The 27257-nt window shown below is 42.6% G+C and overlaps 1 protein-coding gene across 7 annotated transcripts in view; it reads right to left on the bottom strand.

Annotated features, from left to right (window-relative positions):
* The window catches only part of PDE10A (phosphodiesterase 10A), a 590210-nt gene that overhangs the window by 36018 nt on the left and 526935 nt on the right, over positions 1-27257 (bottom strand). For all 7 annotated transcript variants that reach the window (XM_033937273.1, XM_033937275.1, XM_033937278.1 and 4 more), the window contains one exon: positions 9519-9630. In XM_033937273.1, coding sequence (XP_033793164.1) covers positions 9519-9630 — 112 coding nt within the window. The remainder of the gene's footprint in view (positions 1-9518; positions 9631-27257) is intronic.

Below are 27257 nucleotides of genomic sequence, written 5' to 3'. Positions count from 1 at the left end.
TGTGATCGTGGCACCAAGGTACCCCCCTCTTCAAACCCAGCACCCAAAAAGAGGGAGAAAAAGGCTCAGACTAATGTAGCAGTATAGAACCAAAAGGTACAAATCAAAACTGCTTTTGATACACTCACTGGCAAAAAAACTCCCTCACATAACAGTTCAGATTTAGAAAAGGGCAAAGTCACCCGGAGGCACGTTCAAGGACTTAGCTGACAAAAGACGACTTTAGCTCCAACGCTGTCACGTCTTCTCCAATCTTCCTAATAAGCGACCTTGTTTCACCAATGTTTGGCTCATCAGGGGAACAAACAATACAGCCTTGAAAAGTGCAGCCACGCTTGGACCAGCCCCAGCTGAGCCTGATTTTATTATGCCATTGTATTAAGAATTAATTTGTTGTGAAAAAATATGTTTGCTCTAATTCTCTGTGGGGCTTTTTGCATGTGTGCATTGATAAATAGCTTAACCACTATGGGCCAGATTCTGTAAATGGCATCCAAAATTAGCTAGTACATGCCCTTTATGAAATATTAACTTAGCATGCATTTTGCACTTAACTTTGAATGCAAGAACTTATGCCTGTCAAAGCTAGTGGAAATGCTGATGCCTAACTCAGTGATTCCCAACCCTGTCCTGGAGGAACACCAGGCCAATCGGGTTTTCAGGCTAACCCTAATGAATATGCATGAGAGAGATTTGCATATGATGGAAGTGATAGGCATGCAAATTTGCTTCATGCATATTCATTAGGGCTAGCCTGAAAACCCAATTGGCCTGGTGTTCCTCCAGGACAGGGTTGGGAACCACTGGCCTAACTAATAAAAGATATGCAAATGCAGGTACTCTATAACATTGCATCTAAATTCTGAGAATGCTCCGATCTGTCCAGGACCCTTCCATGACCATGCCCCCTTTGGAGTTGTGTACTATGAACCCCAGATATTTTCATAAAGTGCATATTATTCAGTGTGAGAATACCGAGTGCCAATGGAACAGCAATTGCTTTAGCATTCCTTGAAGTTTTACCCAGGTGCTGATATTTACCCATACGAGCGCTTATTTTACAATCCATGTATGCAAATAACAACACTTACATGCCAGATTTTACAAAACTGGATATTCAGCAAGAGTTAATTAAGAAGCTGAATAAGAAACTCTTTTTTAATGGTTTTAAACACCAGAGAGAGATGCCTAAGTGTCTCCTAAAACAGTAGTGCAAACACGAGGTGAAAACAAACAGTTATCTGACACAGCCTACCTGGGTCCAGGTGAAAATGTGAACCTCCCGAGACTATTTTTTATTGCAAAGACAAACTTTCTGGCTAACCCAAGCTTATTGTAGTTGTTAAATCCTGAGATCCATGGGGGTTTCATGAAACCACCTGATCTTTGTTACAAAATCTGATCAATGACAAAATACCCCTTTTAAATTGACACACTCAGTGTTATCGTTAGCTGTCAGTAAACAGTGGTGGGGGTGTATCTTCTGTTCTAAGCTGAAGGAGATTATTATAATAATAATCAATTCATATACCACAGGGCCATAAAGTTCTATGCAGTTTACAAAAACTTTTTAAAAAATTACAATTAAGAGACAAAATTAGATAACCAAATAGTTAGAAATAATACTATAATTATCTAGATCAGGGATGTCAAACTCAATCACATTAAGGGGCTGTAGTCCAAATACAGTTTAAGTCACAGGCCAAACACTGCCCAATCTCTGCCCCAGACCCCACCCCCATAATACACCATTTTTTTCCATTCATTTTCACATATACACACACAATATAATCTTGTTAACACATTAGTTTTATAGCCCGTTACATTAACTGTTGCTAGAATAGATGTGTAGACTTAGGCATTTCTTTTTTTGTTTCTTTCTTTATGTTTGTTTGTTTTGTTTCTTTCTTTCTCTCTGCCCCCTGTCTGTCTGTCTTTTTTCTTTCTTTCTCTCTGCCCCGTCTGTTTTCCCTTCTCCTTTACTTTTACCTCCCCCATGTCCAGCAGCACCACTTCCCTGCTCCCCCCTGTCCAGCAGTAGCCCTTTTCCATTCATTTTACCTTCCTCCTGTCCAGTAGTACCTCTTCTCCCTTACCTGCTCACTGTCCAGCATCCGCTAGGCCGAGCAGCCTTGGGGCTTTTGCTAGGCCGGCCTGCTTCGCATTATTGAAGTGGGCCGGCCTAGCAAATGCCCCAAGGCTGCTGCCGCTGCTGGACCAGGGGTGAGAAGGAGAGGTGTCATCAGAAGTCAGCCGGTGTTGGAGATTGGGGCGGGAACGTTGCTGGGGAAACCGCCGCACGCGTCGCAAACCGCTGAAGGCTTCTACTGCGCATGCGGCGACACGGAGCCACGGATCACGGCCGTACGAAGTTTCAACTGCGCATGCGCGCTAAGGGTTTTATTATAGCGGATAATGGTAATGGTTAACCACAAAATTAAACTACACAAAGCACACAGTATGTTTCTCAACATTAATTCCTACCAGAACACAGATAACCCCTATGCAAATATGGGACCAAAAACTAAAACTATTAATATATTAAAAAAAAAAAAAGCACCCTAAGATTCAAGATTCTGCATGCAGTACAGCCCCCAGAGAAAAAGAAACAAATGTATTTCTTCCTGAGCAGTGCAAAAGATAGACAACAGATTAAAATGCTCAAAATTGACACAATTCAAATACTAACTTGAAAATAAAATCATTCCCCCTACCTTTGTCTTCCTCCCTCCATGCTGTGCCTCCCTCTGGCAGGTGTTTAACCTTGTGGACGGCTCCAACCTGGCCGCTTTATGCGGCCTGATGCCCCAAGTGTTACCTTGTGGCCGGCTCCCTCCTCCTCACAGCCATTGTGTGCACAGAGCCGTATGCAGCGGTTCCTTGTGCATCCTGCACCTGAACCGGAAGCCATCTCTCTGATGTCGCAACGTCAGAGGGAATGCTTCTAGATGAGGTGTGTCCTTGAGTTTGACGCCTGTGATCTAGATAGTTCATTACAATATCCATGCCAATTAGTTGCCTAAATGTTTCAAGAACATATATGTTTTTAAATGCCTCCTAAATTCCACATAGGAATCAGAAAGCATAATCAGATGTTCCAGGTCCTTACCCCATAATGCTGCTTGATATGACAGAAGATATTCATGATGTTTTTTTTAAAATTTGCAGCCTCTAACAGGCGGAAAAACAAAATTCTAATGCGAATTTCTCCTGTGTTTATTAGTTGCAAAAGAGAAGAGCTCAAGTATATATTTGGGAGAAAGACCAAACAGAGCCTTGAAGCAAAAGCAACCAAACTTGAACTTCACTCGCGCCTCCATCGGCAACCAATGCAGTATGCGATAGGAGGGTGTTGAGAGAAGGGTTTTATCTTCCTTTCAAAATATTTTTGGTGGGGCTGGAGCTCAAGAAGCGTGCCGGGGCTCCTAGGCAGTGGTGTAATAAGGGGGAGGACGGTCCGCCCCAGGTGCCGTCTTGGTGGGGGCGCCAACCCCTCTTTCCCCAGCACCTCTTTAACATTCATGGTGCGAGCAGCAACCCCAGCATCTTGCTTGCAACAGCATCAGTTCTTCCTGTGACATCATTTCCTGGACCCACGCCTAGGAAGTGATGTCAGAGGAAGAGCCGATGCTGGCATGAGCAGCAGGTTGGGGTTGCTACTCGTGCCAGGAACATTAAAATGGTATGGGGTAAAGGAAGGGGCATGAGTGGGCGTGGCAGGAGGGAGTGGGGAAGGAGCGGATGGGGTTGCTGTTGCTTGCCTGCAATTATATCACTTTCTTTTCCAGAGAAAAATAAAAAAAGATTTGACATCGATATGTGAACATTTCTTAGGAAAGAACTGAATATTTCACGGGGTGTCCTAATTTTTTCACATGACTGTATGTCCTCCCATGAATATTAGATGACACAGTCAGTTTTAGTTATTTCAATGTGGCATGTATGTTTAAGAAGGCTGATTGGTGTTGCACTTGAAGTCTTGTTGCTATGGTCTTGAAATCTCTAGCTTGACCAGAAATATCCTACTCCAGAGCTTCCCAAACTTTGAATTGAGACAAAAGGGGGCATGACCCAGATGGGCTCTCCATAGGTGTATCCTTATTCCGCACCTCCAAAGGGGGGTCACGCAAATTTTTTTTTGGCTCCAATCATGGAGTCACAGTCGCAAAAGGATTAGGAATCACTATCCTAGGGAAGATTTTGTCACAGTGCCTTGAATATTCCTGGCTTGTGTGATCATACAGCACCTAATGTGGCAACAGTTTTGATTTTTGTGATAGGACGAATATGTACCAAGTGGTGCAGGAATCAGGGAGTGGAGATCAGGGCAAAGGTACTGACAATCTCATAAGCAGACTCGGTAGTTTAGGCTATTGGCAGAGCCCGGGATCTGAGGTCCAAAATTCATAGTGGGAGAAGCACTGCCTTAAGAACATAAGAACATAAGAAATGCCGCTGCTGGGTCAGACTAGTGGTCCATCATGCCCAGCAGTCCACTCACGTGGCAGCCCTTTTGGTCAAACACCAGCATCCTAACTAAGACTAGCCCTACCAGCGTATGTCCTTGTTCAGTAGGAACTTGTCTAACTTTGTCTTGAATCCCTGGAGGGTGTTTTCCCCTATGTCAGACTCCGGAAGAGCGTTCCAGTTTTCTACCACTCTCTGGGTGAAGAAGAATTTCCTTACGTTTGTACGGAATCTATCCCCTTTCAACTTTAAACAGTGCCCTCTCATTCTCCCTACCTTGGAGAGGGTGAACAACTTGTCCTTATCTACTAAGTCTATCTCCTTCAGTACCTTGAATGTTTCAATCATGTCCCCTCTCAATCTCCTTTGTTCGAGGGAGAAGAGGCCCAGTTTCTCTAATCTTTCGCTGTACAGCAGCTCCTCCAACCCCTTAACCATCTTAGTTGCTCTTTTCTGGACCCTTTCGAGTAATACCATATCTTTCTTCATGTACGGCGACCAGTGCTGTACACAGTACTCCAGGTGAGGGTGCACCATGGCCTGGTACAGCGACATGATAACCTTCTCCGATCTGTTCGTGATCCCCTTCTTTATCATTCCTACCATTCTGTTCACCCTTTTCGCTACCGCCGCACATTGCGTAAACGGCTTCATCGACTTGTCGATCAGAATTCCCAAGTTCCTTTTCTGGGAGGTCTCTCCAAGTACCGCCCCGGACATCCTGTACTTGTGCTTGAGATTTTTGTTACCGACATGCATCACTTTACACTTATCCACGTTGAACCTCATCTGCCATGTCAATGCCCATTCCTCGAGCCTGATTATGTCACGTGCTCGGACCGCTGCTGTTCAATGTATTTATAAACGACCTAGAAGTGGGGACGAAGTGTGAAGTTATAAAATTTGCGGATGACACCAAACTCTGCAGCAGGGTTAGAACCATGGAAGAATGTGAAGACCTACAAAGGGACCTAAACAAACTAGAAGAGTGGGCAAGTAAATGGCAAATGCACTTTAATATAGAGAAATGCAAGGCCATGCATTTGAGAAAAACCCCCCCGATGTTCAGCTACAAAATGGGGGGATCAGTGCTAGAGGATAGTAACCTTGAAAAAGACTTGGGTGTGCTGGTAGATACTATAATGAAATCAACGGCACAATATGCAGCAGCCTCAAAGAAAGCAAACAGAATGTTGGGTATTATTAGGAAGGGCATTACAACCAGGACGAAGGAGGTCATCATGCCGCTGTATCGTGCGATGGTGCGCCCGTATCTGGAGCACTGTGTCCAGTATTGGTCACCATACCTCAAGAAGGACATGGCGATACTTGAAAGGGTCCAGAGAAGAGCGACAAAAATGATAAAAGGTATGGAAAATCTTTCATATGCAGACAGGTTGGGAAGGCTGGGGCTCTTCTCCCTTGAGAAGCGGAGACTCAGAGGAGACATGATAGAGACTTTAAAGATCATGAAAGGCATAGAGAAGGTAGAAAGGGACAGGTTCTTCAGACTATGGGGAACCACAAGCACAAGGGGGGCACTCAGAGAAGCTGAAAGGGGACAATTTTAGAACCAATGCTAGGAAGTTCTTTTTTACACAGAGGGTGGTGGACACCTGGAATGCGCTTCCGGAGGTTGTAATAGGACAGAATACACTACAAGGGTTCAAAGAAGGATTGGATAAATTCCTGAACGATAGGGGGATTGAGGGATACATATAGAGGTAGAGATAGGTTTTAGATAGAGTATGGATAGAAGGATAAAAGGGATCAAAGGGCTTAGAGAAGGATCACATTACAGGTCATTGGCCTGATGGGCCGCCGCGGGTGCAGACTGCTGGGCACGATGGACCTCTGGTCTGACCCAGCGGAGGCAACTTCTTATGTTCTTATGTTCACAATCCCCCTGTGCCTTCACTACTCTGAATAACTTCGTGTCATCCGCAATTTTAATCACCTCGCTCGTCGTACCTATGTTCAGATCGTTTATAAAGATGTTGAACAGTACGGGTCCAAGCACCGAGCCCTGCTGCACCCCACTGGTGATGCTCTTCCAGTCCGAGTATTGCCCATTTACCCCCACTCTGTTTCCTATGCTCCAGCCAGTTTTTAATCCACGTATTTCTCCCTCGATTCCATGGCTCGCAATTTTCCGAAGTAGTTGTTCATGCGGAACCTTGTCGAACGGCTTCTGAAAGTCCAGATATACAATGTCGACTGGGTCGCCCATGTCTATCTGCCTGTTTACTCCCTCAAAGAAGTGCAGCAAGTTTTTCAAACAAGATCTGCCTTTGCTGAAACCGTGCTGGCTGGTCCTCATCAGACCGTGTCCGTCAAGGTGATCAATGATGCGGTCCTTTATCAGCACCTCTACCATTTTTCCCGGTACCGAGGTCCGACTCACCGGTTTGTAGTTTCCCGGGTCTCCCCTTGAACCTTGTTTGAAGATCGGCATAACATTCGCCACCTCCGGAATCTTTCCTGTTTTGATCGACAGATTGGCTATTAGTTGAAGCAGTTCAGCTATGGTCCCTTTCAGTTTCTTGATGACCCTCGGATGGATGCCATCCGGTCCAGGGGATTTATCGCTCTTAAGCCTATCGATTTGCCTGTATACCTCTTCTAGACTGACCATAAATCCTGTCAGTTTCCCGCTTTCGCTTCCAGCATATAGCCTGATGGGTTCTGGTATGCTGTGTATATCCCTCTTTGGTAAATGCAGACACAAAAAATGTGTTCAGTCTATCAGCGATTGCTTTGTCCTCTTTTAGCGCTCCTTTTATTCCATGGTCATCTAACGGTACCACTGCTTCCTTCGCGGGTCGTTTCCTTTTAATATATCGAAAGAACGGCTTGAAGTGTTTCACCTCCTTGGCTATTTTTTCCTCGTAATCTCTTTTTGCCACTTTTACCACCTTATGGTACCTGCGTTGATGTTGTTTGTGCTTATTCCAGTTTTCGTCCTTTTTGATCTGTTCCATTCCTTAAAAGAGGTTTCTTTTGTCTTTGATCGCTTCCTTAACCTCTATAGTGAGCCACGCCGGTATTGAAAGGAAGGGATTCTTAGTTGTGTATCCATCAAGAATGTGGGAGTCTAGTTAGATGAGGCTGCTTGCCTATAATTTTTGGCATGGGAGCTAGCTGTTGAAGACTGCCGATGAGTTGAAGAGTGCTGATGCCTTCAATGTGTTCAAGTGTTGTGTTTAGCATTATGTGAAGCTGGTGTCTATGACACATTCAGGGCACCAACATCTATGCTGTCCCATGAGTTTTTGATTAGACACTGAGAACTGCAGTCTCCCTTTGGATGGTCGGAAAGTGAGATCCTACGCAGCTGAGAAGGTGCTGGAGAAGCAGTGACACTTTTGGGGAGAAGTGGGAAAGAGCATTGGTTTCACAGTTGGTGGCCAAAATATAAATAACCTGCACTATGCAGATGATACAACATTTGTCACCAGCAGCAAAGAAGACATGCTGTATCTACTGAGAAAAGCCAAAGTTGGAAGTCATAACATGGGATTAGAACTGAACATAAAAAAAGACAAAGATCATGAACACAGAAAATTATGAAGATTTTGAGCTTGTAGGAGATAGAATAGATTTTGTTAAGGATTTCAATCTCCTGGGTTTTTTCGTAAACAAAGAAGCAACTAGCGCTTCCAGAGAGTGTAATAGGGCAGAGTACGGTACTGTGGTTCAAGAAAGGATTGGTCAATTTCCTGCTGGAAAAGGGGATAGAGAGGTATAGATAGAGGATTACTGCACAGGTCCTGGACCTGTTGGGCCGCCTCGTGAGCTGACTGCTGGGCACGATGGACCTCAGGTCTGACCCAGCAGAGGCATTGCTTATGTTCTTATGTTCTTAACATTCCGCAGAACAGCACTGGGTCACTCTTCAATGAAGGCTCTTGACAAAATATTCAAAGACAAGGAAATAACACTCCAAACGAAGATCAGACTTGTCCACACACTCATTTTCTCAGTGGTCAATTATGGATGTGAAAGCTGGACACTATGGAAACACAATGGAAAGAAGATTGACTCATTTGAGCTTTGGTGCTGGAGAAGGATTATGTGTGCCATAGACCACCAGGAAAAAACAACAAATCGATTCTGGAAGAGACCAAACCGGCTATGTCACTTGAAGCCCAAATGATGAAGCTATGACTGTCTTATTTTGGTCACACTGTCAGAAAATAAGAGCCTTTGAGGAGGACATTATGTTTGGGAAGAAAGGAACCAGGCGAAGAGGGTGACCTGCAATCAGATGACTGGACATGTTGAAAACAACCATGGGAATGATGCTGGAGGACCTTACCAGACTAGTAGAAAACCAATTAGATCTGTAATTCATCAAGTCGCTAGGACTTGAACATGAATCAATGGCACCTAACTAACCAAAAGTATAAAAACTCAAAAGCCCTCCATGTCAGTGGTAAAATCATAATTATACAAATAGCCTTTATTCACAAGGGCAATTAATTAGGAAGACTCAATACTTGGGTTTCAGCAAGGTAGCCTGTGTCAGAAGTCACCATAAACCTTATTATAAATTCTGATTTAACATAAATAGCAACCAAAGGAGCCTAAAGCACATCCATTATGAATAGTGTCAACTAATGTAAACAAAAGCAAAAAGTCGTCAGCATTTCACTAACACAGATATCAGGCTCACCAGCTTGTAGTTTGCCAGATCATCCCTGGGAAATGTTGAACTGTTTCTTCTTCAACCATCCTCTTAGGTCTCTTTTTACTAAGCTGCACTAGCATTTTTAGTGTGTGCTGCCCCCTGTGCTATGCACCAAGAACTAATGCCAGCTCAATGCGGGGCAATTCTGCACATGCTAAAACCACTTTCGCAGCTTAGTAAAAGGAGCCGTTAGTGACATTTGAATGTATATTTGGTTTTTAAAACCAAATAGCACATTCCACCAACAGTGCCCCTCCCCACAAAAAAAAAAAAAAAAAAAAAAAAAAAAATATATATATATATATATGCAGTGTTATTATTTTCCTAGAATCCTATGAAAAATGGAAGAAAACTTGCACACCTCTGACCAGAATTCTGCATAAATGTCATCTGCTATCATTCGGGTAACTGGCCACAACTTCGTCACCGAACAGAGATCACAAGCTGTCATCATCAGACCAATCAGTCGGTCCCTGCAACAAGATAATACAAACACTGTAAATGTACTTCCAGCACTGCCATATTTGCACAACATTCATAACAAATTCCTTCAAAGAGCATTCCTAGAATTAGATAACGAATAACAGAGACCAAGAAATGCTCCAGGAGTTAGAAGGACTTAAGTATTTCATTCTGTTTCACTAGAGTGAAATAGTATAGTAGCCGTGTTAGTCCACTTTCCAAGGTAGTATAAAGAAATAAAACAAAAAACAAAGGAAATACCTTTTTTATTGGGCTAACTCAATGCGTTTTATGATGAGCTTTCGAAGATAACCCTTCTTCAGATCAGATAAAAACAAATGTTGACAAATATCAGTATATATAAGGAAGACATGAAAGCATTCTTGTATATAAATGTTTGCATGTAACCATTGCTGATAGAGAATTTGGTGTCTAGAAAATTGACCTTTTCTGGGGAATAGTCAATTTTGAATTTGATTGTAAGACGGTATGTAGTGAAAGAAATGCAGAACTGTTTGAGAGCCTCTTCTCCCTCTGTCCAAATCATAAAAATGTCATCAATATACCGGTGGTATTTCAGGGGTTTTGCCTGAAATGTATTTAGAAATGTCTCTTCTAGTTCTACCATGAAGAGGTTTGCATATTGTGGTGCCATTCTCTTGCCCAAAGCTGTGAATATAATTTGCAGATAGTTATAATTATGAAAGTGGAAATAGTTGCGAGTTAGAATGAACTTGATTAATACTATAATAGTTTCTGGTGATTGCTGGTGGGCCAGGGTTGATGATTTTAGGGATTTTTCACATGCAGCAATACCATTTGCATGGGGGATGTTGTTGTATAACGATTCTACATCCATTGTGACTAGAAGAGCACTGGGTGGTAACTGCTTGATATTATTTAATTTGTTCAGGTAGCCTGTGGTGTCTTGTATGAAGCTCTTTGTCTTCTGCACTAAAAGGTTTAACCCTTCTATAAATGCAGATATTTCTTCTGTGAGTCTCCAGGAATATTGCCTCATCCCTTAAAACACCCAGAGAAAACTTACTACAAGGACAAGAAAACCACAGACAGGACCCCCCTTGGTAGTGACATACAATCCAGAGCTGGAAAAACTAAGAAAAATTAAAAGAGATCTACAACCACTACTCTGGGAAGATGAATTACTAAAAGAAATATTCCCAGCTCCACCTGGGCTGGCCTTCCGCCAGCCACCTAATCCGAAACAAAAATTGGTAAAAAGCAAGCTCCCCACACAAACCCATGAAGAAGAGAATGGCACACATCCTTGTGAGCCGACAAACTGCAAACTGTGCAAGCACATCTCAAAGGATCCCACTGTCACTTGTACGGGAAAACGATTCAACATAAAGGGATCCTTCACAGGTTCATCTTCTAATGTGGTATACATCATTCAGTGCAAAAAGTGCAACGATGCCTGTTACATCGGTGAAACAAGCCAAATGCTAAAGACCAGAATCAACCTACTTCGTAGATATCGTAATAAGAATTGCAATACCAACCAGGATGTCGCCTCTGTCAGACAACACTTTAGAAAAACTGACCACTGCACCAATGATTTTATGGTGAGAATACTAAAATGGAACTTTAATACAATCCAAGAACATAAAACCTTTGAAATCAAAAAGATAAGGTATTTTGACACCTACCAGACAGGACTTAACAGAGTGCTAGGCTTCCTTTCCCACCACAAAAACATTTAAAACTGCTCTGCCACCTTTCTGTCTCCTACCCACCCACCCAACTCTCCCCCTTCCTATCCCCAAAATGCTTTTATGCTTTCCTTATCTATACTGATATTTGTCAACACTTGCTTTTTTTCTGATCCGAAAAAAGGTTACCTTCAAACGCTCATCATAAAATGCGCTGAGTTAGTCCAATAAAAAAGATATTACCTTATTTCCTTTGTTTTACTTCTTTATACTATTCTGTTTCACTGGGAAATTATGAGTATGCTTGAAAGAGTTTATAGCGTAGAATAGCGGTCTGAAACTCGCGGCTCCCCGGGTGCTATTTTTCAGCCCGTGGTCTTGTACCCAATCTCGCACTCTGGGCAGGAAGAGAGGCGCTGGCGTCAGCTGACTTGCAACTTCCTGCAGCTGTCGCCTATGCCTGGACTCCTGCCTTGGCGTATCTGGGAGATATGCGAAGGCAGCAGTCCCGGCATATGCGATGGCTGCAGGAAGTTGCAAGTCAGCTGACGCTGGAGCCTCTCTTCCTGCCCAGTGTGCGAGATCGCGTACTAGACCGCGGCTGCAAAATACAGACGCAGAAGTGATGGTGCTCTGATAATACTGGTAAAATTCCCTTAAAACCATCAACAGATTTATTTATTTATTCAATTTTCTTCTATACCATTCTCCCAGGGAAGCTCAGAACAGTCAATCGCTCCTCCTAAACTTACTTGCTCCACTTCATCACTGACGCTGAAACCGTGGATTGAAGACAAAGTTTTATTTTATTTTTCTTTCCAGCTTATGATTTATCTTTAATCTTATCTATTGTTTTGCCTTTTGTCTTTGTTTTGTTCTATTTCTATCATTTACATTTCTCCAGAATTCTACTGTTCAACGGCTCCCCCTTCTGCTTCTATTCCTTTCTCTCCTCTCTTCTACCTTCCAAAGTATTTAGATCAATGCTGTCTTGTTAAAATGTTTATTTTATTTTTATTTTTCCTCTAACTCTACTTTTCACTTCTCTATTACCCTCCAGGTACTTTAGTTAGATTGTGAGCCTTCGGGACAGTAAGGGAATTTTTTTAAGTACCTTTCTTATTTCTAATCTTAATGTATATTTTCTGTAAACCGCTTAGAACCTAACGGATGTAGCGGTATATAAGAAATAAATTACATTACATTACATTACATTTTACATGTATTTATTCAGGTACTCAAGCATTTTACCCTGTCAGATTGTGAGTCTGCCAGGACAATCTAATGTACCTGGAGTAATGGGGGGATTAAGTGACTTGCCCAGGGCCACAAGGAGCAGCGTGAGTTTGAACCCAGAACCTCAGGGTGCTGAGGTTGTAGCTTTAACCACTGCATCACACTGTGCTGCTAGAGATATATAGTTCAATTATTCATTAATACACAAGTCTAACTGAAAAGAACTCATTAAAACTAAGATTACTAAAATTAGCAAGTTTATAAGAGTACTAATGTATTTATAATTAGTGTTCTTATCGCTTGTGGAATGTGTTTAAATATGTAATTTAAAAATGAATATATTGGGGGGGGGGGTTTCTGGCTTGCATTATCTAGAGTTGTATTTTATCAGGCTCCTGCCTCTCTTTTCTCTCTCTGGCAAGATGTTTAACTGTGCTGGTACATTCCATCTTAAAGAGCACAGCCAAGAGATAGACATTATTTATGTAATCTCTTGCTGTAGAGGCACCCATGGTAAACTATGGCGACCCATCAAATGCACACAGGAAAACTGCGCCCTGACAAATGCGCCTTGACAATTGTGCGCATGACAAATGCGCACACTGAATGGTGACCCTTCAAATGCGGCCCAATGTGGATACTATTTTGTCTTTTTGAGGGTTATGAAGTAACCCTCTTTTTTAAGGGGGATATGAGGGACTCCCCACTATACTGAAAATATGCACTTCGTATCTAGTGTTAGGGTAAGATTTACATAATGATTAGGAGAACCCTATCTGGAAGGTCCTGATTTGCTCAGACTCCACTGGCCCCCTCCCCTCTTAGGAATCTGAGCTCCCTCCAACTCTTCCGTAAACATCTGAAAACCTGGTTATTCTCAAAAATGTAACTCTTCCTCCCTCTCTGATTATTCTAGTCCTCTAAATTTCCTCTTCATCCTTCCTTCCTCTGGAGTTCCTTTCTACCCTAACTCCTGTTAACCGTGTCGAGCTTTGCGAATGTAGAGATGATGCGGTATACAAACCTAAGGTTTAGTTTAGTTTAGTCCCTTGGGAGGGGCCTGAGGCGCCTGAACCAATCAGGGTGTTAGCTCCGTCATGTCGTTGTCCAGGGAAGATTCGTATATATAAATCTCTTTCAGTTGTCGTCCACAGAAGATCATCTTCCATGGAAGATAAGGTAAGTAAGGAGGATGTCCTCAAACAGATAGACAGGTTAAAATGCGGCAAATCGCCGGGCCCAGATGGGATCCACCCAAGGGTTCTAAAGGAACTAAGACAAGAAATAGCGGGCACAATCCAGCTTGTTTGCAACCTATCCTTGAAAACTGGAGAGGTACCAGAGGACTGGAAATTGGCGAATGTCACACCTATCTTCAAGAAGGGATCGAGGGGTGACCCCGGGAACTACAGGCCGGTAAGCCTGACTTCAATTATAGGGAAGATGGTGGAAGCTATGATCAAGGACGGTATTTGCGAGCACATCGAGAGAAATGGCCTACTGAGAACAAGCCAGCACGGATTCTGTAAGGGAAGGTCATGCTTAACGAACCTTCTGTACTTCTTTGAGGGAATAAGCAGTCGGGTGGACAATGGGGAACCCATAGACATCATTTACCTCGATTTTCAAAAGGCTTTCGACAAGGTGCCACATGAAAGGCTGCTTAGGAAGCTGTGGAACCACGGGGTGGGAGGGGATGTGCACAGATGGATCGAGCACTGGTTGTCAGGTAGACTGCAGAGGGTCGGAGTAAAGGGACAATATTCTGACTGGCGGAGAGTTACGAGCGGTGTGCCACAGGGATCGGTGCTGGGGCCGTTACTCTTAAACATATTTATCAATGACCTGGAAAAGGAGGCAAAGTGCGAGGTTATAAAATTTGCAGACGATACCAAACTGTGCGGCAGAGTTAGGTCCAGGGAGGAGTGTGAGGACCTGCAAAGGGACCTGGACAAGCTGGAAGACTGGGCAAACAAATGGCAAATGCGCTTTAATGTGGAAAAATGCAAGGTCATACATATAGGGAAAAAGAACCCGTTGTTCAACTACAAATTGGGGGGGGGGGCATTGTTGGGAGACAGCAGTATAGAGAGAGACTTGGGTGTGCTGGTGGATGCATCACTGAAGCCATCTGCACAGTGCGCAGCAGCCTCGAAAAAAGGCAACAAGATGCTGGGCATCATAAAGAGGGGCATAACAACCAGGACGCGGGAAGTCATCATGCCATTGTATCGAGCGATGGTGCGTCCGCATCTGGAATACTGTGTTCAATATTGGTCGCCGTACCTCAAGAAGGACATGGCGGTACTTGAGAGAGTCCAAAGGAGAGCAACGAAACTGGTAAGAGGGCTGGAACACTGCCCATACGCCGAGAGGTTGGATAGGCTGGGGCTCTTCTCTCTGGAAAAAAGGAGGCTCAGGGGAGATATGATAGAGACCTTCAAGATCATGAGGGGCATAGAGAGGGTGGATAGGGACAGATTCTTCAGACTGAAGGGGACAACAAGTACGAGGGGGCATTCGGAGAAACTGAAGGGAGATAGGTTCACAACAAATGCAAGGAAATTTTTTTTCACACAAAGGGTCGTGGACACTTGGAATGTGCTACCGGAGGAAGTGATCAGGCAGAGTACGGTACAAGGATTCAAACAGGGATTGGACGAATTCCTGAGGGATAAAGGGATCGTGGGATACTGAGAGAGGTGCTGGGATGTAACACAGGTATAGAAAGCTAACCAAGTAATAAGTATAGAAACCCAACCAGGTCGTGCATGTGCAAGACCGGAGGGTTAGGACTTCGATGGGAAGATAGGACTCAATGGGAAACCAAGGTGGCAAGGGGGCCCCTTCTGGGATTCAGACAGGTGGTGACCTGTTTGGGCCGCCGTGGGAGCGGACTGCTGGGCAGGATGGACCTATGGTCTGACCTGGCGGAGGCACTGCTTATGTTCTTATGTATGTATAACTTATAGGATGCTACCGTCCTGCGCGCATTTGGCAGGGCGCAATTGTCCTGTACGTATTTATCGGTGTATCGTGCAAGCATACCCATATCATTATATTACACAAAGGGGCTCATTTTTAAAGTTCATGGACATCTTCCTAAAACATCCAACTTGTGATTTTGGAATGGCAGGATTTGGATGTCATATACTTCAGCTTGTCCAAATAGCAAGAGGATGTGTTGTGGGCAGGACTAGAGAAGGCCCAAAATTAGAACATCCAACAGCAATAACTGAATAACTGAACAGGAGAAAAATGTCCAAGTCTAAAAAGAAGGACATTTTTATTTAAGCATGTTTCAATCATGTCAAGAGTACAAAACGGTTGATTGAGCAACTGACCACTGAAATGATTAAGGCATGACCTCTCATGAATCCTTAGTTGTTGCTGTCCCTCTCCCTCTCTCCTGAAAATGTATGGAACTGAATACCAAATTCTATGACAGCATCAGGTATTATGGGCATTCTGAACAAAGCAAAAAAGGAGGTCTGAGGAGTAGCTTAATGGTCAGTGCAGTGAATTGTAAATTAAGGAACCAATGTTTAATTCCCACGACAGCTCTTCTTCCTTTAAACCGTGAGCCTTCCAGAAACAGAAATGCAGTACACCAACTGTATCTAAATGTTTATGAGACCTGTAAGTCTGAAGGCTCATTAATACAACCACCCCTACCACCTTTACCTCCTTTTATGAAACTGCTCATCTTCTCTCTTATTCCAAACCCACCACCTGTTGCTCTGATTCAATTTCTACCCGCCTACTTGCAGCTGTTGTTCCCACTGTCATCCCTCCCATTTGTCACATCCTCAACCTATCACTTTCCACTGCAACATTTTCTGATGTCTTCAAACTTGCCATAGTTACACTTTTCCTGAAAAAACCCTCACTAGAACCCGTATTCTCCTCCAACTATTACCCCATCTCACTCCAAACTACTCGAACATGCTGTTCACCGCCATTGCTTGGACTTCCTTTTTTCTCATAATATTCTTGATATACATTAATTGGGCTTTTGCCCCTTCAATTCTATGGAAACTGCACTTGCTAAAGTCTCTAACGACTTGTTCCTGGCCTAATCCAGTGGCCTCTACTCTATCCTTATCCTTCTTGAACTGTCTGTTGTCTTCGATACAGTTGATTATCACCTGATCCTTAATACTCTGTCCTCACGGGGATTCTAGGGTTCTGTTCTTTCCTGGTTTTCTTCCTATCTCTCCCATCATACTTTCAGTGTATGTTATGGTGGATCCTCCTCCACTGCCATTCCACTATCGGTGTACCTCAGGGATTTGTCTTGGGCCCTCTCTTCTTCCCCATATATACCTGCTCTCTTCCCATTTTTTTCAATATCACCACTCACTGTCAGATATCTATACCCATTGTATCATTGCTTCTACCAGAATCTCCCCAATCCCGAGATGTTCTTTCTATCCAAATTAGATTGTAAACACTTCTGAGCAGGGACCATCTATTACATTACATTACATTAGGGACTTCTATTCCGCCTATACCTTGCAGTTCAAGGCGGATTACAAAAGAGCTAACTGGACATTTCCAGTGAAGTTACAACAGTATTGGTTGGGGTTTTTTTTTGGTTACAAGGGAGGAGAGGTAGCTGGATTAATTCCGGAAGAACTTGCAAATTGGATATTAAATTAACTGTACGTTACTGTGTGATATAACAAATAGATTACAGTTAGAGTACAAATAAGATTATATTACATTTCAGGGATCTGAATACTTGGTTGGTGTTTTGGGGAGGAAGAGATTATTTAAGTGGAGGTTTGGGGGAGAATTTATCTAGGAGGAGGGGGAAGGGTTGGGTTAAGATATCTGGATAAATTTTTTGAAAAGTAGAGTTTTGATTTCTTTTTGAAAAGTTTTGAAGTCGCCCATTGCCGTCAACAGGTTGAAGATGGAGTGGTTAAGTTTTGCTGCTTGCGTCGCCAGAAGGTTATCAAACATCTTTTTGCGCTGAGTGCCCTTTAGTGGAGGGAAGGCAAAAGGGTTTGGAGTTCTTCTTTGTCTTGAGGTGAGGATCTGGTTTAGGCGGTTGTTTAGATGGGGGGGCGGAGCCATTTAATGCTTTGAATAATAGATAGTAGAATTTGAATTGAATTCGTGCTTGCATAGGTAGCCAGTGAGAGTCTAGGAAGGCAGTTGTAATATGATCATATTTTCTCAGGGAGTAGATCAGTCTGAGGGCAGTGTTTTGTATAGTCTGAAGTTGTTTTATCATGTTGGCAGGACAAGGTAGATAGAGGGAATTGCAATAGTCCAGTAGACCTAAGACTAGGGATTGGACAATTAGCCTGAATTGTGCTGGGTCGAAGAATTTTCTTATTTTATGTAGATTTCTCATAATTAAAAAAGCTTTCTGGGATGTTTTATTGATTTGTGCAGCATCTGTCTATTGTTACTCCTAGGAGTTTGAGTTCGGGCTGTATTGGGTATTTGGTGTTTTTAATTTTCAGTTCTGTAATGGTGGGAGTTTTGGCCTTTTCGAGCAGAAGGAATTTTGTTTTATCTGAGTTTAGTTTCAGTTTGAGGTCTACCATCCATTTTTTCACTGCATCTAGGGTTATTTCCAGTTTTGTTAAATGTATTATTTATTTATTTAGTTAATTCGATTTGTATCCTGTCCTCCCCAAGGAGCCCAGAGTAGGTTACATGGTAACATATATAACAGTTAGCAAACAAGACACATAACAATTAACAACAAGGAACAGAAGACTAAGGGGCTCATAATTGAAAGAGAGAAACATCCAAAAACCAGCCTAAGTTGGCACTTGGACGATCATCGTCAAAAACGTCCAAGTTTCGATAATAAAACCGGGTTTTGGACGTATTTATAAACGACCTAGGCTTTCATAGTGCCGCTAAACGACCATAGCTAAACAGAGCATGTCAGGAGGAGTGTCGAGTGCAGGATATGGCTTAGACTTAATCGTACTGCATGTATAACCGAAAGTTATACAGCACAGGATCGACGTAACTTGGACGTTGTGACTTAGACCATTTAAAACATGTCTAAGTCACAAAAACCCACCTATATTCACAAGATAAGCACCTCAAACACATAATACAGACCCCCACACACTACCCCAGTGATCACTAATGCCCCCTACCCCCATAAAAATATTAATCACAACTTGAAAATTGTGCCTCCAGAACATCATCACCTGGCAGCCTGGCATAGGAAAGCCTAGTCATGCTGCACAGAGGCGGTCTTAAGCCGTCATGGGGTGGGTTAGGGACCCATGGAGAGGAAGACCCATGCCCATAAGCCCCTGTAATCACTGCATTGATATTGAAACATGTGCATTCCCCTATACACCCCCAAAACCCTTTTTACTGGCATATAAGTGGCTCCTGCAGCCATAAGGGCTATTAGGGTGGTAGATAAGTGGGTCTAGGGGATTCTGGAGGTGATTTGGGGGGCTCACCATGACCTATAAGGGAGCTGTAGTGAGATGATGACATGGCACCCTTTTTGTAAAGTTCACAGTAGTGCCCTGTAAGGTACCCTACTATTTAGGTGCCATGTCTGGGTGTTCAGTCCATCACTTTGCAGACCCCTTCCACATCCAACAGAGCTTGTTCTAAGCGTTTTTGATTTGGACGAAAATGTGATATAAAGATGGACGATTTAGCGATTTGGACGATCAGATTGTAGGACGTATATTTAGACGATTTTCGAAATGAAAAAAAATTTGGACGTATTTTTCAAAAATGTGTCCTAAGCTGTTTTTTTACTTTGGACGACTTGCAACTTAGACGTAAACAGACTTAGACGTTCCTTTCGATTATGCCCCTCCATGGCAATAGGGTATAGTGAGATGTGTCTAGTTCAGCCTTTCAGTGCTATAGAAATAATAAGTAGTTGTAGTAGTAGTAGATTAAGTAGTAGTATAGTCAGGTGCAGTACTTATTTCCTGTTCCTGGAGGGCTCAGCATTTAAAATAAAAAAGATATGAACCTGGGTACATTGGTTTATAGTTCACTGCAGTAACCCTTCAGTGTAGTCTTTTTTGTAACAATGCTGCCAGATGATAATAATAATAATAATAATAATAATTTTATTTCTTATATACCGCTATACCATAAGTTCGAAGCGGTTTACAAAGAATGTCGTGCAGTGTTTACAGCAGGAGACATATGTTTACAACAAGATACATATGTTTGGAACAGGAAATAAGCTAGGAATTGGAACCTTTACCCTAGATTTTTGTCATTCTGAATTTGAATATTTCAATTTATAAAATGGCTATTATTTCCTGTTCGAAAATGGCTGCGAGATGGATGGGGTATTTTGGATTTAATGGGCAGGACCATCCATTTGAAAATGCCCCTCCACATATGCATTAAACAAGCATATCTGTATCATTATCTTACACTAAGGCCCAGATTTTATACACAACACTCGGTTTGTCAGCTGCCCATAAAAGCACCATTTATAGAATTATGTCCATGTCACAGACAGGCGCCGAAAATGTAGGCCAGGGTTTTCAAGGCCTACATTTCCAGTGCCATCTGTGATGAGAAGAATCCCAACCATGGAGGTGTCGACCGACGCCTAAAGATATTTAACCACGCCTATTTTACCCTTAGGCGCTGGTAGGTGCTTCCATAGTCGCTGTTCTGGCACTGTTTGTGGAGGCACCATCTTTCTTTTTAATGTCAGTTTAATTGCTTTTAAAGACTGTGATCAATTATTGCATTGATTAAAGGCAATTAAACCAATTAAGTTAGGCAGTGGTAGGGCGGTTACCAACGCCTATCTTTCGGTGGCTGTTTTAGAATTCGGCCCTAGGTGCACATTAAGCAAACATGCCTGTACCAATATGTCACACTAAGTGCACATTAAACAAGCATGTTCATACCATTATCTTAAAGTGTACATTAAATAAGCATGCCTGTGCAATTATCTTACACTACGTGAACTTTAAATAACATGCTTATAGATTTTAGAATCAAATATTATATTTTGTATTTGGGTTTTAGTTATGACACAGCAAGTGTCAGCCACACTTGCCTCAAAATTGCATATACAGTACTCCTCCGAAATTTGCGGGGGTTCCGTTCATTTAGAACAGTCACTACACTCTTGCAGTGTCAGAGAGAGAAGAACCTTTGGCTCAGTTTTGATGTGTTGTATACTGTATGTACTTGTATTGCAAGACATTGCTTGTATATCAAGTTAAAATTTAATAAAATGTTTTGCTTGTCTTGCAAAACACTTGCAAACCAAGTTATGTGCAATTCAAGGTTTTACTGTATATTATATAGAAATAGGCTTTTACAAATATAGAACATAATTTAGATTTAGAGCTTCTTATGTGTGTATAATAAAATGTGGCTGTCCTTCTGAAAACAGCAGAAGAAAGTCTATATGTGGGATGTAGGTGTGAAGAGGCTGGAGGAAAAAGAAAGAAGAGAGCAAGAAAAGTCTGTCTTTTATAGATATGAGTTTACCCTAAAAATAATATCTTCCAGTATCTTCCTCTGTCACAATTTGGTAATTTGTTTGAAATAATGGCCCTTAATTGACAAGGAGGTATGACTCTTGTGGAAACCTGGTGGATGGAGTTTGTCTGTCTGGGATCATTTGTTCTACTCATTACTTTTGAAAGTCCAGGGCTTTGCAGGATGCTTCCAAACATTGGGCTTAAGTTATGTAGATTGGCACGAGCCATTCAGTCTATCTGCAGGCATTCCCAGGGTAAGATGTCTAATATAATATCCCAGAATCCTTTGCTTGCACGCTGGATATGCCAACACACAGTAATGTAATGCAGATAGCTGTGATTGAGCAGTATAAAATTTTTTAAATAAAATGTCACACCAAGTACACATTAAAAAGCATGCATGTGACTGTTCCTTATTTTAGGAGTTCTATTTGTGTTTTAGATGCCTGAAAACTGGCATTTAAGAACATAAGCGCCATCTCCAGAACAGACCCTAGGTCCATCAAGTCCGGCGATCCACACACGCAGTGGCCCCGCCAGGTGTACCCTGGCATAGTTTTAGTCCCCATATCGCTCTAAGCTTCTCGTAAAGAGAAGTGCATCTAGCTTACCCTTACCCATTTCACTTCATGCCATTCATAAAGAGATGTATATCTAACTTACCCTTAAATCCTAGAACGGTGGATTCTGCAATTACCTCTTCTGGGAGAGCATTCCAGGTGTCCACCACTCGTTGCGTGAAGCAGAACTTCCTGATAGTTGTCCTGAACTTGTCCCCCCCCTTAGCTTCAGCCCATGTCCTCTTGTCCGTGCCACATTGGACATTTAAATAATGTTTTTTCCTGCTCTATTTTGTCGATTCCTTTCTGTATTTTGAAAGTCTCGATCATTTCCCCTCGCAGTCTCCTTTTCTCAAGGGAGAACAACCCCAGTTTCTTAAGTCTTTCCTCGTAATCCAGGATCTCCAAACCTTTCACCAGCTTTGTTGCTCGTCTCTGCACCCTCTCTAGCAGTTTTATATCCTTCTTTAGATATGGAGACCAATGCTGGACGCAGTATTCCAAGTGCGGTCTGACCATCGCTCTATAAAGCGGCATTATAACTTTCTCCGATCTACTCGTGATTCCCTTCTTTATCATGCCTAGCATTCTATTCGCGTTCTTTGCTGCCGCCGCGCATTGCGCCAACGGCTTCAGATTAATACTCCCAGGTCCTTTTCCTGTTCAGTTTTTCCCAGAGTTGCACCTGACATACTTGTTCCTTGTTTTTTCTGCCTAAGTGCATCACTTTGCATTTTTCCACATTAAACTTCATCTGCCATTTATCTGCCCAATTCTCCAATCGGCTCAAGTCACTCTGGAGTTCCTCATTGTCCTTCGGCGATTTGATGGCCTGGCATAGCTTTGTGTCATCTGCAAACTTGATGATCTCACTGGATGTTCCATCCTCTAGGTCATTGATGAAAATATTAAATAAGATGGGCCCAAGTACCGAGCCCTGGGGCACACCGCTAGTCACATTTTCCCAGTCTGAGAACTTCCCATTTATGCCCACTCTCTGCCTTCTGTTCTCCAGCCATTTGCCTATCCATCTTAGTATACCTCCTTCTATTCCATGGTCCTGCAGTTTCCTGAGGAGTCTTACATGTGGAACTTTGTCGAATGCCTTCTGAAAATCCAAGTATATAATATCCACCGGTTCTCCATTATCAATTTGTCTGTTCACTGTCTCAAAAAATTGAAATAGGTTGGTCAAATATGACTTCCCTTTCCTGAATCCATGTTGGCTGGCTTTCATCAGGTCGTGTGTGTCTAGGTGCCGGGTTATGCTATCCTTAATCAGCGCCTCAACCAACTTCCCAGGGACTGATGTGAGACTCACAGGTCTATAGTTGCCCGGTACTCCTCTTGATCCTTTTTTGAATATTGGCGAGACGTTCGCTATCTTCCAGTCGTCTGGTATCTGCCCTGTTTTGATTGACAGGTTGCATATTGCATGGACATCCAAATCCTGATGTTTTATAATCTAAAACTGCAGAATGTCCTTAAAGAGGATATGGGTATTCTGTATTTAAGAAAGTGTGTGTGGGGGGGGAGGGGAGTCAACATTTTCATGATTGATACTTTTAATATCTTTTCTATATGACCTTTAGCTCCTGAGAAGTAAATCTGGTTATTGTAACACAGCTGGAAGAATAATAATAATAATTTATTTCTTATATACCGCTATACCGTGAAGTTCGAAGCGGTTTACAATAAAGACACATTTTGACAGTACATGGGATAGAAACGGTTTACAATAAAGATACATTTAGTCAGTACATGGGATGCAAGTGGTTTACAGTAAAGATACAAGAAGAGATGTAGGTCTATCACAAACCTCTCTTAATCCTTACAACTGCCCTCTCTCTCTCCATGGACTGGCCATGTTTTGGGCAGGACTAGGGAAAGGACATAATATGGTCATCCAACTGTGATTTCAGAAGGGAAAGGGATGTCTTTGTTCAAAAGATGGATGTTGGTATTTAGACCTAGTTACTGGCTATGTTCCACTTAAGAATTAATGGACGTTACCTCCTTAACTCCCAGTGGTTGCTGTCCACCTTGAATGTAAAACTGGCAAGGGATACTGGGCTCTGTAACAACTTTGGGAACTATGGATGCTCATGGTACTAAAGGTTTTAATTAATCCCTTATACACCATCCGCAAGCTATCAATGCGCTATACATTCAGGTACATTAGGTAATTTTCTGTTCCTGGAGAGTTCAGTACTTGAGGCAATGGGGAGTTCAGTGATTTACCCGAGATCACAAGGACCTGGTTCTCAGCCTGCTGCTCTAACCATTAGGCTATTTCTCACCCCCATTGATATCTACGTGATCACTTTTTAATATGGACCATCCTACACTGCCATAATGCCATCTATGCCTCTTGTTTTGCCTTGTTCATTGTTTGGACATTTCAGTTTCTAAAATGGATGTTCATGCTGGACACAAGCAGCAAATGGATGTCCATTTCTCACATATTTTAGAACAGGCTGTAGGCTGGGAGATCCTGTTCTAAAATCTTAGCACCACTGGGGATGTACCAATCTGGATGTCCTTATTGGGTGTCCTTTCTAAAACTCCTTTGATTATGTCACAATAAATACACTTAAAATAGGCATGCACATGCTGTCATGTTAAGCACACAAAAAACAAGCATGCATCGTCTTACATGTAAAGCCATTTCTCTTGTATACCTATATACTCTTGCATAAGATGAAATCCTATATTAAAGGACCATTGGTTGATATAGAAATTGAATACTTGCTTCCAGCAGTTCAGGATTAATATGACCAGCTTTACAGCTGAAAAGCCAGGTGAGGAGACAACTTATCTTATTTAGAAGTCAAACATTAAAACATTAATCGAGCCTCAGTTCTGCATTGTTGCTTCGTGGTTTCTAGATACCCTATAATTGAAGTATACACCCCAGCACTTTGACTGTGTCTTTCAAAAGAATGCATTTAGTCCATTGTGCTTCACTCAGAGGTGTAGCCGACCTCAAATTTTGAGTGGGCCACTGTGCAAACTGGATGGGCACATGTGGGCATACCCCACCCCTACGAGCCAACTCAAAACATTAAATACCTGAGCTGGTGGGGATCTCCTAACCCCACCAGCTGTAAAGGGCCTCTAGCAGCAAGAACAGTTTCTTTTCATATTTGCTTCAGCTAGCAACACTGTCTACGTGCTGCCCTGCCACCCCCTTTCCTATACACACAACTTGATGGCAGTGCATGCACAGTGCCACCAACTGGAGCAAGTAGGAAACAGAGCTGTGCAGCGTGGGGATCCTCACTACCCATCACAAGGGTATGAAAATTTTGAGTGGGCCGGGCCTACCCATGGTTACGCCACTGCTTTCATTGGGACCTCCACAAATATTACTATTTATAAACCTAAGCTATAAAAAAAAAACCCCATCTAGGCCAGACATGGGCAACTCCAGTCCTCGAGGGCCGGAATCCAATCGGGTTTTCAGGATTTCCCCAATGAATATGCATTGAAAGCAGTGCATGAAAATAGATCTCATGCATATTTATTGAGGAAATCCTGAAAACCTGATTGGATTATGGCTCTCGAGGACCGGAGTTGCCCATGTCTGATCTAGGCAATATTATTTCATTTTTATTCTTTCCATATCAATGGAAATAATTATACATAAGGAGTCAAGAGGGCATAATGACACTCCCAAAATCTAACAGATTGGGATCAAATTTGGCATGTGGGAACACCCAGTGAAAAATACAATAAGGTTAGACTGGGGGTTCCAGAGAAATAAGCATCGCATGAAAAAAATGGTCCGATTCATTCGTATGGAAGAAACAATTCCAGGTTCTGCAGCATAGAAACCGAGATACAGTGAAACACAGCAGTGAGGGAATTGTTCCTTTCAAATTGCCTATTGCCATCCTCTTCCCCCCAACAAGGATTCCAGTTTCAGCATCCAAAGAATGCCTTCTTCAGGGGACACTATAAACATATTACATATTTAAAAGAAGCTAATTTCACATGCTTCATTTGCCTTTTTTCTTTCCCCAGCGTGATTTTTCTTTCAGTGTTGATTCAGCAAAGGTATAGCTGTGGTCTTTTTGTTTCAGCAGCTGGTTTTTTGGGCCTCCTTTTTTTGGTCTTTCAGTTGTCTTATTTTCTTTTTTGTTTGATTATGTTGGCACTACTGTCTTTTCAGATTTCAACATTTGGCTACCCCTGTCCTTTTTATTTATGCATACACTTTGGTGCTTAGTTTTCTTTGTATCTCACTTTGGGTGTTTATTCAATTAGACATTATGCTTGTGTGTTTTAGCCTTCATATTGACTTATTTTGCATCATGTTATAGGGCTCCTTTTACAAAGGGGTGCTAGTGGTTTTAGCGCGCGTGCTAGCCATCCCCGCCTCCTTTTAAGCAGGCAATAGTTTTTCGGCTAGCACGTGCTATAGCGTGTGCTAATCTTGTGCATGCACTAAAAACGCTAGCGCACCTTCGTAAAAGGAGCCCATAATCTCGATATCAGTCTTTTTGATTTTATGCATTATTGTCATGAATGTTTTATGCATCTAGTTTTATAATTCAGCTTTTTAACTCTATGGTTCATGGTTTTCTCTTTTCTGTCTTGTTGTACACTTGTTTTGTTTTGCATATTCAGCCTTGGGTCTTGCAGTGCCTTCATTTTGCGTCTCACTTTTGTAATTACACCATACATTTAGGGCTCCTTTCACTAGCGTTTTTAGCGCACGCTAACCACGCGCTAAACGAAAAATACTAACGCAAGCTCTATGGAGGTGTTAGCGTTTAGCGTGTGCGGTATTGTAGCACGCGCTAAAACGGCTAGCGCACCTTAGTTAAAGGAGCACTAATTCTTTTTGATGCAGTTTGTTACAAGTTCATGTTTTGATTTCATGTTGCATATTTTGAATGTCAAGTTTATTTGATTTCATGTTTCATTGCCATTTTATACATTTGCATTTTATGATTCTGCTTTTATTTTCATGTGGTGTTTTTTTTTTGCATAAATAATATTTTTACATCTAATATAATAAAACGCTAGCCGTGCTGTAGGGCCCCGCAGGTAGGAGTGCGCATGTGCGGCTATCGTTTTATTATATTAGATATTGGCTGCTGGTAGGGGCTAGAGTGATGCTGAATCTCAAGGTATTGCATGGAATGGGTTCTGTTTAGGGTTGTTTTTCGTCCTGTTGTTCGGTCTGGCCTGCTCGCTGCTCACCTTGCCGTATTGTATTTTTAAATTGAAAGACGCGACGGTGGCTCCTCTCATGATCCCCGCCTGCAGGGCAGACCGAAGCTCCGAATTGAACTGCCAGTTGGACGGCTCCCTTGCCGGAGTTATTTTTCAGTTTACAGGTGCCACCGTGGCTCCTGTCACGAGCCGCACCTGCTTCAGAGAAGACTTCCGATGCAGGCGGGGATCGTTAGAGGAGCCGCGGGGGCACCTTTAAACTGAAAAATAACTCCGGCAAGGGAGTCGGCCAGATCGCGGGAAGATTAGGGGGATGGAGAAATCCTGCTGCTGCACAGGGAAATGGAGGGGGAGGGAATGCTTTGGCTACTGCACAGGGAAGTGGGGGGAGGGGAAAAATGCTGCTGAACAGGGAAATGGAGGGGGGGGAATGCTGTGGCTACTGCACAAGGAAGTGGGGGGGAGGGGAAAATGCTGCTGAACAGGGAAATGGAGGGGGAGGGAATGCTGTGGC

Source organism: Geotrypetes seraphini, chromosome 3, assembly GCF_902459505.1.
Source record: "Geotrypetes seraphini chromosome 3, aGeoSer1.1, whole genome shotgun sequence".
In the NCBI taxonomy this organism is placed as follows: Eukaryota; Metazoa; Chordata; class Amphibia; order Gymnophiona; family Dermophiidae; genus Geotrypetes; species Geotrypetes seraphini.
This window is presented reverse-complemented; position numbering and strand designations above follow the sequence as displayed.